The following is a 17,417-nucleotide window of genomic DNA, read 5'->3' on the forward strand; positions in this document are numbered from 1 at the left end:
GAAAAACAACAGACTTCCACTACTTTGATATTTATGTAACATGGCCGCTGCCTCTGCAGGGTAAAAACATGGAGGCGTCGGGCGTGGACGCCCGCACAACTGAAGAACAAAAACATGCTCTGCCCCTGAAAACACAAAGTGTAAATGTCCTAATGTGAAATGTCTTGTAAATGGCACAACTAGACCAAAAACACTGCTGACACACTGTAACGTTCAGGGTTTAACTGGTGACAAGACGCTGGAGATGCTGTGTAACATCATCAAAACAATTAAAGGGCCATTCCTGCTGCTTATAACGAAATGATATACTTAAATGTACATGTAGGCTGCACATTTAGACCAACTTCCAAACTTGAAGAGCATAGAGTGTCTGGTGACTGAATACATGTCCGTCGAGCTGCGTCGTTTCAAAGCCACATGCATTCGGATTCAAACTACAAATCTTTAACAAGACCTAGAAAGTAGCGTTCTCACTAATCGAACCAGTTTGATGTTCTGACTCACTTAACTCACCGCAGAGGAAAGAGGCACAGAGGCACTTGAAGCTAATCAGATGCATCCTCATAATTCCTAGATGGCTAAAGTACCACAGAGCAAGAGATCGGATTACCTGACGAGCTCGCTGTCGACATTCCATAACCACGAGGCTGTCGGTGCCGCGCAGCGAGAGGAGGAGGCCTCGGTTGCAGAAATGTGTATGTAAAGGAAACAGATCTTTTTGTCTACGCAGGCAGGCAGGTGTGATTATCCCCATAGTTATGCATTACCTTGCATAAACCTCAACTTCTAGTTTCCATGACATCGACAGCCTACATTCATTCAGAGGTTCACGCGGTCACGGACTGTAGATGTTACTGACGGGGGTTAGAGGGGGCACCAACACCCCTCCTCACCTCCACCCCCCCGTTTGTCTCACAGAACAGAGCACATCCATCCTCACCAACAGCATAATTTCACGCCAAACAGCTCGGGAACGCTGCTATTAAAAGGATTTCATCAGATGGCGCTTCCGTCACCCGATTGATTAAGAGCAGGCGTACCACTGTTGGCTGTCAGGGGCTGGAAACATCTTTAAGTTGGGTGTTTATTACAGAGCGCACAAAGACGGGCTTCAGGCGTCGGAATGCCGTCGTTTGGCCAGCGTGCCACATGTCTTGGCTTCGGGAGTGCGATCGGAAGATATCCGCTCAACGGGGGGGAAGCTTCACCTGTTATAAAACATCTTACAGTGTAATGTTTAGAGCTAAATATTAAATGTCACATCCTCAGCACGTTCCAGAGGTCTCTGAGAGTGCTCCTCTTGTTTCTGACCAGTGTTCAGCGAGATTGAACCAGTTTATCAACTCGTACACTTTGTGCCACGTTGAGTGAATCTGGAGTATCCAGCACCGCGAGTGTGTAACGCTACGTAGCCGTGACGCAGTGTGAAAAACTGCTGCTGGGAACACAAACAACTGCAGTTTAAAAAAAAAAAAAAAAAAACCTGAATGGGATTATTGTGTCGGCTGTTACCGGATCCCTGTGGATTAAGTGTCTGTCGGCATAATACCGTCATAATTTATGTTGATTATAATTATTGTGCCAATAATCTAATGTCCTGATCTCGTTATGAGGCAGGATTTAGGTTGTTGTTGCTCTTAGAATGAGACCAGATGTGTTGTGTTATCGTTCCTTACCTCTAGGTGGCCATGTTGGTCACACTCTGAGGCGAAACATCACAGCTGAGCTCAGGGCCCTCCTTCCTGCTCCATGACCAAACTTTGCCAAACAGCTTGAAGTTACGGACGTGGAGGGTGTCGTCGGAGCTCATATGGCTGAAGTTGGTTTAGCCGTATGAGTCATTTTAAGGAAATCTGCTGCAGCGACAAGTAAACCAAACATTTGACGGACTGTCCCTTTAACAATTCCTGCTGTAAGAGAGGAGGAGTAGTTCTCTTGCATTAAAAACCATGTGACAGTAGAATATAACTGACAGTGGAAGGTGAAAGTCCCTCGGGGGATCACAGATGGGTCAGAACGAAATACTCATCATCAAAACAACAATCGTAAAAACAAAAACAAAAAAAACATTTATCTGCGACTAATTCTGCAGCTTTTCACAACATATGTTTGTCTCCTCCATTGTGGCCCGAGACATAAATATGTGTGAGAATTTAAGGGGTGTACCGCTGCACCCCCCCCCCTCCCCAAACGACGTCCGCTCTCACACGAGGCCATATGGCGGTGTGTGCCCGGCTCTTACTGCCAGCCCCTGCTCTGTGCACGCGGGCTAACAGCTTGGTGGACACATAATTAATTTGCTTAGGCGTCTGCCATTTATTTTTCCAACCTACATTTTGGTTAATTGGACAAGAGGAGGTTAAAATCAAATGAGCGTCTCTGGGTATGTTAAGGCTACTAATTGCGCGGAATTTACAAGATAGTGGTGGCTTGTGGGAATAGTCCCGCGGAAGAATGTAAGTGAACGCATCGTACGTGTTTACTAACGACTCCGGGAGGTCTCGTGCTAAAGACGTGCCTAAACCTAAGTTATCATTATTTTTAAAACGACAGAAGAAGAACATGCTTAATTGCACAACCAGACCCTTTATTCCAGACTGTGGAGCCTAACATGGGTTGTACTGCTTGTAATGTGTCACTGCTGTTGTCTTGTGTTGTTTACAGCATAATAGCATCCCCCCCCCCAACACACACACACACACACACACACACACCAATTCTTTCCTCCATTGCGTCATTGCGCCCGCGCCGCTATTAAATTCACCGAGCAATAACTGTCTCCCGCAACCCAAAGTTGAATCAGACTTGGAATATGAATCTAATCAAGTTAATTGACTAGTAAATGCAAATGCTACTAGCGGGGCGAAGACGCGGCATAAATCTGGATGATGCCTGTTTTTTTTGTTTTTGTGTGTGTGTGTTTTGTAAACATCAAAAGATGATGATGAAGGCTGTTATCCGAACGATCGCAGAGATAGAAAATGTGTATAAAGAGAAGCCGTTAATTAGAAATCTTGAATATAAAATAGGTCTCTCATTGTGTCACGCTTTCATTTAATACAGTTCCCTCGTACTTAGTAATTAAAAAATGGCAGCGCACTCAGATAGCAAATGATTAGCTGAGAAAAGATTAGAAACATTTAGGAACGTCCCATAGAATGATATCATAGTCGATGTACGAGCGGCTTCTTTTTTTTTCACGTCACTTTTTTTTTTCCCCAAGTCTGCCAACACGTCCTTCTGTCTGAGCTGATTTTCGGGGGGTTGAGGAGCGGAATTATGGGTTTTCTAAGTGCTGAGGCATGGAGACAGTGCGCTGGGGGTTAATGACAATACAAATGATTGCACTCATTCAGGCTTTCAGGGGATGATCGAGCTAGCCGGTGCCTGCAGCAGCTGCGTGGAGCGGTTCGTATGGTGCCCCTCGAGCTGAGCAAAACAGGGCACGTTGTCCGCGGCGGCAATCCCTGCTGTTGTTAATCACCTGCCTCCCTCCACCGCCGCCGCCGCCACCCCCAAATCTCACCCTCCCCTCTCTCTGGCTCTTTCTCTCTCTCTTTCCCCCTGCACTGATTTGCAAGCGCAGATTAATCAGAGCACGGGGGCCTTGATGAAATTTTGCTGTTATTGTTCCCAATTTTAGCAACATCTTTTATTGTCGTCATCATTCATTTACAGGAGGGAGACGGGCGGGGGGGACTGTGTCAATTATGCAAATGATGCTGCACACTTTTTGCAGATTACTTCATTCGGTTGCCATTGTTTGCGCGAATTTAATTATTAAATATTATTATGCTCATGTTTCCTTCAATTTTCCGAAGCTTTGTTTCAATTTGATCTCTCCTCCAGCTGCTCATCCCGCCGCTCGGAGCCAGAATCAAAGCAGTCTGGCGCCGCCAAGGCCAAACAAACTCCCCTCAGTTTAATGATTTTGAAGTTTCGCACCTCGCTCCTCATCTGCGGGCTCAAAAACTCTGATTGGAAAAAAAAAAAAAAAGGCCGCATTCGGTGTAATGGCCGGGAATTGAATTCAAGTTTATTCAAAATTGACATTCAATTATGTAGCACCTAATGATATTTTAATCTCTCTTTCTTTAATTCCCAGGAATTGGCTTTTCAAAGGCTTTTGTCTGGCAGCAACACAGACGGCCCGAATAAAGAATACAGATTGGTATTAGATCCGAGCGATGATAGGGAAATTAAAGCTTTTATAGTTCTCACACATTCAGAGGGAAGGCGGCGTTCCCTTATTAGACATTTCAATCCCCGTGTCTCCGAGCCATCGCTGCCATCTTCCCTCTGACATGATAAGTTGGAATTTTTAATATTGCAATACATTTTTTAGAAAGCATTAATCAATATCTCGCACAATCACATTTGATGAAGCTTTAATATTGCAGATCGGGGGGGGGGGGGGGGGGGGGAACTGTCAGGAGTAGATGGACTGATTGCGCCGATCGCACTGATTGATCCCACAAGTTTTTATAATTTTTTTTTCTTTTTTTCCCGATAGTCGAGCTTTCTAACAAAAATATTTAGTTTGAAAAAAAAAAAAAAAAAAAGCAGCCCAGCCGGATATGATTGGGAGATGATTGCAGATTGGGGACGGGAAACAGGAATGGGAATGAGAAACGTCCGCTTGTGGCTGCCGCTCACGTGCCGCGCGGGCCAAAGCGGTCTGAACCGACCAGCTGTCCGCGCCGCATTCTGACCGACACCGCCATCCTCTGAGCCATGTGCGCCAGATTGGACGGAAAAATAAATCTGCAACTGTTTTGATAATTGAATTATCGTCCTAATGCCGTCATGATGATGATAATTGTTTCTACGTGACACAAACTGAAGATCTCTCAGGCTTTCGGCGTGTCGGTCGGACAAAAAGAGACATTTAAAGGTGTCTCAGTGGCCTTTCTGTGAGCGTGTTGGCTTATTTTTTTTATTTCATTTTTATAGGCCAAGATTAATGAAAATAATTGTTGGTTGCAGCCCTAATGTGCACCACCGCCACCAGGGTCAGTGTTTATAAAGCCCAACACATAATTATGCTTGAGAGTGGTATAAAGAGCCGATTTAGGATTCAGATGTTGTTTGCTGAGCGTGAAAATGCAACACGTTTATTTCAGCAGTGTCTGATGCTGACAGCAAGAGTGTAAGAGTGACTTTTAGGAAGCTGTCAATTGATCACATGGCCAATCACATGTAATCTGGGAGGAAGTACAGCCAATCAGAGACGATAATTTCACCCTACATCTGCTATTTCGCCGAAAATCCGCGACGCGCTCGTAAGTCATGTGTTAAATATTCAACGAAAGCAATCTGGGCTGATGTTAAAGTTGTACTTCTTGAGTCGCGTGCAGAACAATAAAGATCAGTGATAAAGTTATGGCAAACAAAAACGGGTGTCGGCGTTATTCTCAGGCTTCCGTGCGAAAAAGCTCCCGTGTTCAGAATGATGTTAATTGCTTTCGGCTTATGTTTTATTCATGATGTCGGTGAGAGTTTGCGCCGTCACTACGTAACGGGTCTCGGAAGGTGTGTGCTCACCTCTGCTACCGAGCTGCAGTCGTCGGAGGTTCACAGATCTCCTCAGCTCTCGGAAGTTTAAGAGAATTTTCAAATTCAAAAGAAATGTGATAAATCGATTTTTTTTTTTTACTCTCAAGTTCACAAGTTTCTTTCTTTAATCCTCCTCGTCAGTCCAACACTTTATTTTTAGTAGTTTTACAGATATTGCTGTTCTGTCTGCCTCTTGCAGAATCGCCACTCGGGCCCTTCCGGCTTCACGCCCCGGCTGAGAAATCTTGTAGGATTCCTGTGCACATGGCTCTCCTCACCACAGGTCACTGGTGGAATTATACACCAACTGCACCTTTGACTGCGCCAATTTAAAGGGATAGGACGGGGGGTCATGAGACAAGCCTCACGGTCTTGTGAAGGGGAGCGGCTGGTTCACGAGGGGCTGGTTGAGGGGGGTGGGGGCTGAAAAACATGACCCGAGGAGCACTTTCTCGCTGATTACTCATTGACGTTTCCCTGCCTTGTGGGATACTTCTATTTCTGACAGTTTGCTCCCGCAGTGGGTGTGTTCAGCGGCGTGTCCGGCGCCACTCGTCATGTCGGCCGTGGCTGTGGCTGGGAGGAACAGCTGTCTGCGTTAACGAGGCCATAGCCACACGGACCAGCGAGGCGGCGGTGCTCGAGCAGACCGGAGCACCACTCAGGCTCCCACAAGGCCCCGGGATACGTAAACAATGACTTAATGAGAGTGCGTGCCATTACTGTAATTAACACAGCTCACGTCAAAGCACTGTCAGCTTTCAAGAGTTTCAGGAAGGTCTTGCGTTACATTGAAAAGGCTGGCATGCGATGACCAGAGGCCGTCCCTGCAACATCCACAACGCAGCATATATACAGAGTGAAACGCACTCAATGAAAGAGAACATGAAAAGATTACAAACTCCCAGCATACATGTCATTATCCACAACAATTATCTCTGTTTACATATAAAGATAGGAGTTTTTGTTGTTGCGAGTCACAAGATTTTCATTTTTTGGTATTTTCTCCCAAATTTTCTCACTCACAGACGCACCTTTATGTAAAGGCTGCTCGGCCTTTTCTGAAGATGATTTTTTTATTCTGAGGATTCATCTGATCACATAATACATTATACCAGATGTTCTACTGGCCAATACTGCAGTATCGGTCTTTAAAGGGACAGTGTGTAATACATCAAGTATTTAGCGCCATCTAGCTGTGAGGTTCTACACTGCAACACTCTTTTGCTCACCCCTCCCGTTCCGAAGACGTTGGAGACGTTCCGGAAGCTACGGTGGCCCTGACGGACAAGAAACTCATTTTCAGAATACGGACTCTTTCCCAACAGCGTCGAGTGTTTCTACTGATTCAAGTAATGAGGTAAATATGTAGTTAGTTATTAAGGCTATAAAACTAGAGGTTCCCTCTCAGTTCCGCAGTCAAGCTAGCTCTGAGCGAAAACGCGTTTAGCCTCACTACGTAGTACCACGTAGTGCTTTGTGTCCCTCTCGGCAGTCCATAGTGTTTTTTAAACCGGAAAGACATGGCGGCCTCAGTAGAGCTTGGCCATGCTATGTATATTCAGATAGGTAATTCTTCGCTCAGGAGGATAAGTCAGATTGTTGGCAGAGCTAATTGTACACCAATGAGGACTTACTTATGAACGAAGACGTTGGTTTGAGTTAATAAATTACTTAAATCGTTACACACTGTCCCTTTAAAGATGTTATATGAAATGTTTCTGTGTTAAGAAGCAGTTGTGTAGTCGCAGGACATTATCCCAAATCTTTCTAACAAAGTCCAAACCCAGAGAAAATCTTTGCACAAGGTGACGGTGTGTTTCATTCGGTCGCCTGCTGCTAAAACCTTCCAGAGAGAGTCGGAGTGAGGAAGAAAGAATCGAAACACAACGTGAATAAAAACCTTTGAAATGTCACCTCATCTGAACATCTCCACAGAAGTTCATCGCTCGTGCGAAGCGGCCTTCAACACAGTCTGACCATGTTTGTCTCCACCCGCTGTGTCAGATCTGACTCCACACGTTTCTCTGCTTATTCCAAAACCCAAACCAGACCAGCACCGACTCCCCTAACTTTCTGATTTGAGAGGCTGATGGCGTAGCTGTCCGTGCGTCAGTGAGTCAGAATCATAAACACCATCAGTTAATGATGTAGAAAGAATTTTCCAACAAGCAAGGTGGTGCTAGCTCCATGTATTAAAGGAGGGGATGTTTTCAGCCATGCTAGCTCATTGATCCACAACTTTAGTCCAGACTGAAACATCCTGACGAGTTTGGTTACGTCTGGAGATCATGACTTTTTCTCCTGTGTCACCACAAAGTTAAAAGGTTTTATTTTTTAGTGAAATGCTTCAACAACTATTAGACGGATTGCCATTGAGTTGGCAGACACGATCAAAATGTTGTTGATACTGTGACTGCAGAATCTTTAGTTCTGTTGTTTATTCCTTACCGACTGAAATTTGCACTTTTGCTGCCATGCAGTGGGCGAAACTGTCAACTTGCTTCACACCCTTTAAGTGACAGTAACACTGCCCACATTGCTGTTGGGTGTAGTCAGAAGACGAAGCTGTTGACTATCAGTTAAACAATGCCCGACCACTACATGAGTGTGTCATAGATCTAGATAGACTTTATCCACAGGTAGAGATCTCCATGAGGTTGTGTTTCAGGATCTAGAGCGGATCACAGACGTATCACAGTCGGATCCCCGTCTCTTCCTGACCACATGGTGCCTCTGGAACAAGTCGCTGAACCTCAAGTGGATCTCGATGGGCAGGCCAGCGCCGTCACTGTTAAGAGGCCGGCTGTTAAACATGTCTGATAAAACTGAAAATCGATATATAAGTGGAGTCCATTTACCATTTTGCAGAGATCTCCACTCTCCAGGTGGGAGTCAGAAATGAGAGTTTAGCAGCAATATGCAAAAATCTTAAATTTCAGTCACCAGCAAAAAGCTCATTGGGATTGTAGTTATTGCTCTTGTAGTTATGGACCTCTATTTATTTGTACATGCTGTACGTTGCCTGTTGTTTTTCCTTGAATAGAGGACTTTATTGGTATTCTTGTTCAGGCGGGTTCTGTTGGATATTCAGCATTCATCGAGTTTAAGATTAGGGGGGCTGGAAGCTGTTTTTAATACCGTACACTTGTATTTAATTGTGGGATTGTATTGAATTTTCTGACTTTATTTGTAAAATGTATTTGGAAAAGTAAATAATATTAATAATCCACTAACAAACTTGTTGTCTTCACAGAGGCAGCCAGACTTCACGGTGAGCTTTGCCCAGTTGGACAGATGGCACCTCTTGATAAAGGAGGTAAGTGCTTAACTTTGTTTTGCATTTTTATCTTTGTTACATAAGTGTGAAGCAACAGGAACAGTTAAATGGAAGTATGGGATGTGTGTGTGTGTGTGTGTATTGGCTGTTTATGTACTGTAACGTTGGCTGCAGGGGGAAATGTTACTTTACTTCATAAACGTAAAGAAACCGGAGTCTCTGGTGAGTGCTGAGTTCAGTGATTGACCTGAATTCAAACACACCGACACACACACACACACCCTCTGCGTGTCATTGCTTGCTAGCTTAAGGCTAACATCCGATAAAGTAATCTGGCTGTTGTGGGACAAATAAACACCCTGACGGCAGTACACACAAATGATCCCGCGGAAAAACTCGCTTTGCTGGTGGTGATTAAACCGGTGAACAACCGACACTGCTGATGAATACTTGAGTTATGTCAGATAGTTTTTCATGTATGAAGTAATGCTTTAGTTTGATTCATTTCAGGTTTAGTCACATTTGTTAATTTGCCTCCTCTCTCGTAGCGACATTTGGAATAATTGTAAGTGCACAACTCAACAAAATATACAACAAAGGTCTTGTCTTTTGAGATTAACGCAGAATTCTTACATATTATATCATGTTGGGTGGTCTATCTGTGCCTCTACTCAGTATATCAAGCACATGGATCAGATGTGGAGAAGTGAATCGTGCTGAAAATGTGGTTTGACATCTTTCTACTGTTGTTATGACGCCCCTGCTTCCTTGTGACTCCGGATCACAGCTCTTCTCTCTAAAAAAAAAACTGCGCAGACTAAAAAGTTTAAAGAGCTTCTTTTCAAGCTTTGAGGAATATTTAATAAATGTGTGTCAGTTCCCTTAAATTCATCGCAGTATCTGATGATTACCTTTGGTTCCACCGGTTCGGTTTGGCGTCTCTGTTGACGTGGGGTGACAGAAGATATCCAGCAGTGTGGGTGAATATACATTATGTGAATGCATCCTCTCGGTCTTCGTGGCTCCGTTTGTCGCTCTGTCCTGTTACTGAGGCTGCGGATGCCGCAAAGTCACGCGGAATAGTGTTTTTTTTTTTTTTTTGCAGGGAGGCAACGTTATTAACAGTTAATCATGGAGTGAAGCTGTCAGCGGGGGTGGCTGCAGTTTTCATAATGGCCTAATTTCTAGCAATCGCAGACTAATTATCTGCATTTGCAATTGTTGTGAATTCTCTTTGTGACTACGCAGGAACTTTTAATGTAGAGTTTATCGTCCGGGGCTGAGTTGTTGGGTTATGCGTCTGCGAGAACACCGCAGGGCGCAACTGAACCATAAAGCTGTGACATAACTGCCGCATAATTAAGAAGGTAAATATTTAATAATAGAAGCCTGCTAAGTCCCATTGCCGCAATCAGGCATCGCGTAGGGGTGGATGGAATGTAAAGGAACTCATACAGCCCTTTGTATGAAAGAGATCAATGCATTTTGACCAAATAATAAAACATTTATTATTAAAATGATTTAATAGCCTATATGACCAAAATATTGAACTGCTAAAAGTCTTACAAGGCACAGTGGGGATACAGCAGGACCACACTGGATGATCGACAGCAAATCGGCATCAGTGGATAATCACTCTACGTTGTTTGTTCTCTTTAAAGGTCCATCGGAAGAGCTGAAAAGCAAGTTTCTTTACGCGCTGCTGAAATGCGACAGTATAGCAGAACCTCGAGACTAATACCATCCTGCCGTCAAGGTGTCTCTCAGCTAGGGACGATAGAAAGCATGTTTAAGGTCAACCGACTAATATTTCGCAAATGACAAACTGAACCGAGCACTGACTTCACCGAAACCCGTCATCTAACGCTCTTACTATAGTTATTCCCACTTGCTGGCTAATCAGCGCGAGACCTACAGATCTACTGTTCTGCCGTACTGCTCCATCTGTCCCGTCAGTCTCAGCTTACTCACAGGATCGTGCAAATACGTTGCACTGATGAAACCAAGACGGCAAATCTGCAGTGAAACCGGCAAGAGGAGAGCTAGTTAGCCGTTAGAACTGAAGAACTTCAGCTTAGTTTGGAGGTAGAAGTACTTTCAGTTTGGAGTTGCAGACATTTTATATCAGTGTACCTTTAACCAAACTACTGTCAGAGATGAAAGTAACCAAATAAAAGCACTGACGGAGTACGAAGACGAAGATGCAGAAATTGTCCCGAATTCTGTGTCAGTAAATTTAGTGTCCTGTTTCGTTATCAGATCACTTTTCAGTGTTGTTTTAAAACCTTCCTTAACATTTGAGTGGTGTCTTTTTACAACTACAGACGATGATAATAAAGCAAAGAAACAACATGTTGATTAAGATTTCATAATTATTCATAATCCAGCCCGAAAACTTCTGATCAGAGCAGCATCAGAATCGTATCATGAGTCATCTATTGAGCATACATACAGATAATAAATCCTAAATACCAGAGACGTTCTACTATTGTAGAGACTAGGGGTGTGCCAAAATATCGATACTACGATATATCGCGATATGTCGTCTTGAGGTACGTTATCGATACACTGGTGCCAAATATCGATATTTAAAAATGTAAAAAAAAAAAAAAAATAATAATAATTTTTTTTTGGCCCACCACCACCCCTCTTCGGGATTAAATTTAAAAAATGGTTTAAGTAGCTCTGAAACCCACACATATAGATATTTAATGATAGTTGTAGTCAGTGTGTGTGTTAAGAAGAGACACTGTGCAATATACTCTTTGTTTACTCGGCTGTCATTCATGTGAAATTGATTGACAATGTTTTGTAATTCCTGTGAAATGGATTCAGTGCAGTCAATAAATTCTGAATTTCTTCAGTGACACAGATATCGTGATGCATCGTGGATGAAATTTCTTGCAATATGTCGATTATCGCAGAACCGCTGTATCGTGATATTATCGTTATCGAGGGCAAAATATTGTGATGGTACTGTATCGCGAGGTACCTGGTGATACCCAGCCCTACAATTAATTAAATGGTTGTATTGTCGTATTCACTCACAAGATGTCACCAAAATCACACTGTCCCTTTTAAAATCTTTCAGAAAATGATGTAAGTGTATCGAATCGTATCGTTGGCTAAATATGGTGATATATATCATATCGTGAGCTGAATATCGTGTATCGTATCGTATCGTGAGATTAGTGTATCGCTACAGCCCTAGTAGAGACAGATCACTCTGATCATTTTGAATGGGGAAATCTGCGACGCCAAAGATGGCGCATATCCCGCCCCTTTCACCAACAGCCAATCACCTGCGTTGTCACAGCCGAACCGGGAAAATTATAGCCCAATCATGTTGTTTCACCAGCGCATGCGCACAAGTAGTTTTTACGACAGCGAGAACGTCTCTGGTAGAGTCATTAACGGCACCGGAGTAGTGTCCGAAAGTCCGTTTTTCTTTCTGCCGTTGAGCCCACTATATAGTGCACTATGTTGGACTCACTATGTAGTGACTAGGGAGTAGGGAATGAGTGGGTGATTTCGGACACAGCCCCAGAGCACAACAGCCGGCACAGATTCAGCCGTTCGATTGACGTCGGTGTCGTAAATCCGCGCGCATGCGCAGTGGAGTTCTCCCTGTAGGAAAAGAGCGTTTTAAACATGATTTCTACGGTAAAGTCGATGTTTTTTGGTTTTTATGTGTATCTTATTTCACTGGCGAGCATATCTGTATTTTTTTTCCGTCCTGCTATCACGTTAAAGGGTGGATTTGACCATGCCTCCATTCATTTAGATAGGGGTCTGGTCTCTTTGGGCTTTTCGAGGCGTCGCCAAGATGGCCGCCGAGTGGCATGACTTGCCTAGAAGGACTTTGTAAATACGAGGGTTTAAATACAGTGTTACCTCCCTGGAATGATAGTAAGTGGACCTCGAGTAAAGATTTATTAAGTAAACCTTCTAAATCTTAGTTTCATTCAAGCATTTCCATGCAGCTAAATGTAACCAGTGTCGTCAGCCTGATGGAAAATGTCTTTAAGGACAAACACGGATCGTAACACACACGTTTTGACACACCACATGCAAAGGGAATGAATGTGTGCACGTCAACGATTGATGGCTCAGCACTCAGAGAACTTGTGTTTCCTTGGGTCGTCGACATTAATGTTGAATCGCTGAGGCTCCAGCCAGTGTTTGCTTTGGGTTAAGGGGTTGATTGAGCCGAAGAGGAGGAGGAGGAGGAGGGGGGGGGGGGCTCATTTATACTCATTGATCTCCTTTTCAGCCGGCTCCTGAGTTCCACTTCACTTTCCCCCACTTTCTTCAGCGACCGCGACGCGAGTTTGTGTTTTGTCCGGCGCTTTAGCCTTCGCTTGGATAATTAAAAGGTGACATTAAAAATTGCAATTTGGCTCCTATTGTTCTCCACCAAAATATAATTAGCAATTAAGAGAGGCGAAAAAAGATGATTCAGCGGTTCTGTCAGACCTGTAATGTTTTCATCACTTTTGTTATTGTGTTTTGCAACAATGACTTAAATCTGCGAATCCCTTTTTTTCTCGTGCGACGGGACTACAGTGGACTCGTCGCACTGTTCACAGCGTCTTTTCTTCTTCCTCTATCTCTCATTTGCTTTATCTCCGTCTCTCTCCCTCTCTCTCTCCCCCTTTTTCTCCCCCCCCCTCCTCACATTCTTTCCTTCAGAGAAAAGAGGGCTACGCATTAATGAGTCAATGCGGAGCTGTATTATGTTTAATTAGGTAGTTTATATAATGAGGTGTTCATTTCTAATGGAGGGACATGCTGTGAGCAGCACATCTGCAAGAATAACTCAGGCAATCAGCGGCATGAGGACCCATGGAACTGCAAATGAGACTTACTTACTCAGAAATGAATTATGTCTCAGTGCCTTTCCCAAAGCCCATTAATTAAATCCACTGGCATCAAGGTCTTTTTCTTAATTTCATGTACCATTAGCATAATAAACACAATTTGAGTTAGCACAATGTGATCAGTTTAATGGATGCTATTTATTTTACTTTATTATTTAAAGCTCTGGTAATGGGGGGGAGAAACATAAATATATCTCTACGGCTCCCTCCATGAGAAAAACTCCCATCAGGCCCCGGCGTCGGGACACAGATGCTCGTTTCAGTGCCCCCCCCCATCCCCCCCTCATACGTTTGGAGAGCCGCTGCTGCACCTTACGCGAGTGCGGAGTGGAAAGGTGGTGCATGGCTGTAATTTTGGGGCACTACACTGCGGCTCGGTGTAAACTCAGGCCAGGTTTCACGTTCGTTAAAAACGGGCCTGCAGGCTTATATGTCACAATCTCCTTACTCATAATGCTTGGAGTTCCGAGGTGTTCTATTTTATTTTATTTTTTATCCCCGGTAAGTGAGAAGAGAATTAGGATTTGGAGGCATCCATACACGCGGGGGGTATCAGAGGCGTAAGCGCGATCCGTAGCGGCGGGGGAATCGGTGCACCTTCGTTAAAACAATACAAGGACTTAATGTATGGTCGCGAATTTGTTCTGACCTTAAAGCGATACCCTAGAGGTGAGATATGATTAGCGTTATTGTTGAGGACAGGTACATCATTATCTCAATGTACCTCGACCATTGCCAAGTTCCACAGCCGCGCTCCATCCTCTGACTCCGGCACAAGACATAATCTCTTCTCAGGAGCAGAAATGCACTTAATCATCTACTCAAGTTTCAGGGGACTGCCCCCGAGTGCTCTCCGTCTAGTAGTAACTATGAGAACTGCTCGGCAGAAATCCGCAGCAATGTTTTAAGTTCCCAAATTAATTGCCTAATGGATTAGGAGGTATGGAGTGTCCTACTTTACCGGGATGGAGCAATAATTTAAATAGTGCCAGGTGAGGACAAGGAGAAGTTGTATTTCAGGAGAATGTATTTTTTTTTTTTTTCCCTTTCCCTTCACACCGAATACATCTTTTATTGCCCCAAATACTGTGAAGCCTCCTCCCCCCAGCCTCATTGGCATTCAGGGGTTCATTAGACAGTCGAGCGCCTTGAGAAGAGAATTACAAGCAATAGTGTCTCGTTCGCTTGCATGCTGTACATGGCCAGACACAAAAGGTATTCAGACATTGACTTTCCGCACACACGAAAAAAGTGTCACACACACCGGAATGCAAGTGTTACCAAGACAACTTATCGTGTGGAGATGCAAAGAAAAAGGACGGCGTTTTAAAGCCTTAAAAATAGACTCTCCTTCTGGACGATGTAAGTGACCGATAGTCGGCCCGTTACTTCGCCGTACGTCATCGTAATGGATATTAAAGTGGAGTGATTGAAGGAGAACAGCTCCATGTGTCAAGTGTTGAGTGAAAAACACACGACACCAAAACCCATTAGTGTCCTCTGGAGAGACAATACCCAGAACTTTCCCTCCTCCTCCTCCTCCACCTCCTCCACCTCCTCCTCGTCCTCACTCCAGACTGAGGGTGCATCTTTCTGACAAAAGACACTCTTTTCTGCGGCAGATAAAAGGCCCCACGATTAGCCCAGGGGTTGAACTGTGCTCCATTCCAGTTTCACTATTTTCTTCTTCTTCTTCTTCTTCTTTTTTTTGTGAAATGAGAACTTGAAATGATGTCAAAGTCTGGTGTAATGAAAGTGACTGTTTTTCTATAATAGATCTCACGAAATCATCCAATTATCTTTTTTTCGCTGAGAGAAAATTTTATTGGGATGCTCAGAGATGGGTTTTCTTGATGTTTATTGCATGGACTTAGATTGGCAGTTCTTTTAAAAAAAAATAAATTCCTCTTGGATTATCATATTGCTACTGGTAATCATTCTGGGTTATTGGAATCTATCTTTCTATCTGTCTGTCTGACTGTCCGTGTGTGTGTGTGTCCGTCAATGTAAACTATGATGAAAAATATTTGTTGACAGGCTTTTTTTTTTCCTTGACAACAAAACTCAAACTAAATAAAAAGTTGCCACAGGAAACAAAGACACGGATGAAAGTTATCACACTTGGTTTAATTACGAAGTCTTTTTTTCGAGCACCTGCGTGCATCAGCGAAATCATTATCAAATACGTTATATTCTCCTGAGATCGACACATCATCTCTTGTCCCGTTCTTCTCTTTGCTGCTCCTCATCTCGTCTCCTTTCTGCTTCAGAATTGAACCTGGACATGGGAGAGTCGTTACCGTCTGAGTTAAGCGAATCCCTCGTATTTCTGCCAGCCCAGCTGTCAGAACGGAGTCAGTCACTGGTGGGGACGCATAATTTTTCTCACTCATACTTATATTTTCACTAACATATGGAGCCAAACGCGTATGTGAATGTGGGGTCTCGACTGTGAGTGAGCAGCATGCTGGATTGACCTCATTTCAACTGATGCTGATCCATTAAAATATGTCAAAACTGGCCACAAAACCGATCCGAAGAATCCACTTGGGACATCCTCAATAACAACCTTTAGTCTTTCTTGGTCCCAGTAGGTCAAACTGCACAATAAACATTAACAGTCATTTAAAATGTAATCCATAAAGATGAAAAAAACATGAACTATTTTTCATATTTAAGATTGAGAAACATTTCCTGATCTTTTCCCTTCTTTTATCCCGTCACAAAGTCTTGAAGTGACATTTCAAAGTGGCCGGACTTACCCGTTCCGTCTGTGTGCTGCCCGAGCACTGATTGGTGCTTTGCAAATGGAACCTTATATTGTAGAACCAACTCAGAAGATGACTCAGGATGGAACCTTTTTGTAATTAATTAATTAATTTATTGATTTGGTAATTAATTTACAAATTGCAGGTGCCTTGTTGCGTAAAGGCTACACCTACACAAAACTCATTTTTAAAGTATTTTTAATAGTTGTTGATTAAAACTAGTAGACAGCTAATGGTATCAACATTTTTGTCCAAAGGCAAGAACTCAAACTCTGAAAACCAGAATCGGGCACCAAAATGAACTGCTGTGTATAAATGTGTTTGTTTATCCGTCTGCCAAAATGAACGATAAAGTAGGCTGACCTTCTGTCCCGGCTTGGTTAAACCACTTTTCCTGGTTTGGCCGTCGTGTTTTTGACACCAACTATTAGGAGTGTTTGACACAAAATGAGGATCGATAGTGGGGATGCGTGCTTATATTACCCTGGGAGTCCTGCTGGTCATTGAGTGGCGCCATGAGCTCATAGCTAATGACTGAAGATCAATGGCCAGAAACTTGACTGTGGTTTGATTCAGTGTTATGTTTACCGCGCTGTGGCAGATGCTGCACCACTGACACGCTTCACCCCGGGGAGGAAAAAATACAGGCTCTGGAAATACATTTGCTGATGGTGGTTTTTCGCCGCTTATTCAATTTTTCAACTACATGACGAATCCCTGATTGTGTTAGTAAAACAAGACAGTCTATCAGCTGTACAAATACAATCCAGAAGTCACTTGGCGTATTTATCATCGCCTGAAATACACAAGATTGTATTTGTGTAGAAAAACGTACTTACACCACAAAGAGAGCTTTCACTTTGATATTTAACACAACAACACAACAATTGATTTGAGGGGTGGTCAGACATCTTATTTAATTCATATACTGTA

At 43.5% G+C, this 17,417-nt stretch overlaps 1 protein-coding gene across 2 annotated transcripts in view; it reads left to right on the top strand.

Moving 5' to 3' along the window:
- The window catches only part of LOC115591128 (kynurenine--oxoglutarate transaminase 3), an 85,712-nt gene that overhangs the window by 18,233 nt on the left and 50,062 nt on the right, over positions 1 to 17,417 (top strand). For both annotated transcript variants that reach the window (XM_030432823.1, XM_030432822.1), the window contains exon 13: positions 8,813 to 8,875. In XM_030432823.1, coding sequence (XP_030288683.1) covers positions 8,813 to 8,875 — 63 coding nt within the window. The remainder of the gene's footprint in view (positions 1 to 8,812; positions 8,876 to 17,417) is intronic.

This window comes from Sparus aurata, chromosome 11 (genome assembly GCF_900880675.1).
Source record: "Sparus aurata chromosome 11, fSpaAur1.1, whole genome shotgun sequence".
Taxonomy (NCBI): domain Eukaryota; kingdom Metazoa; phylum Chordata; class Actinopteri; order Spariformes; family Sparidae; genus Sparus; species Sparus aurata.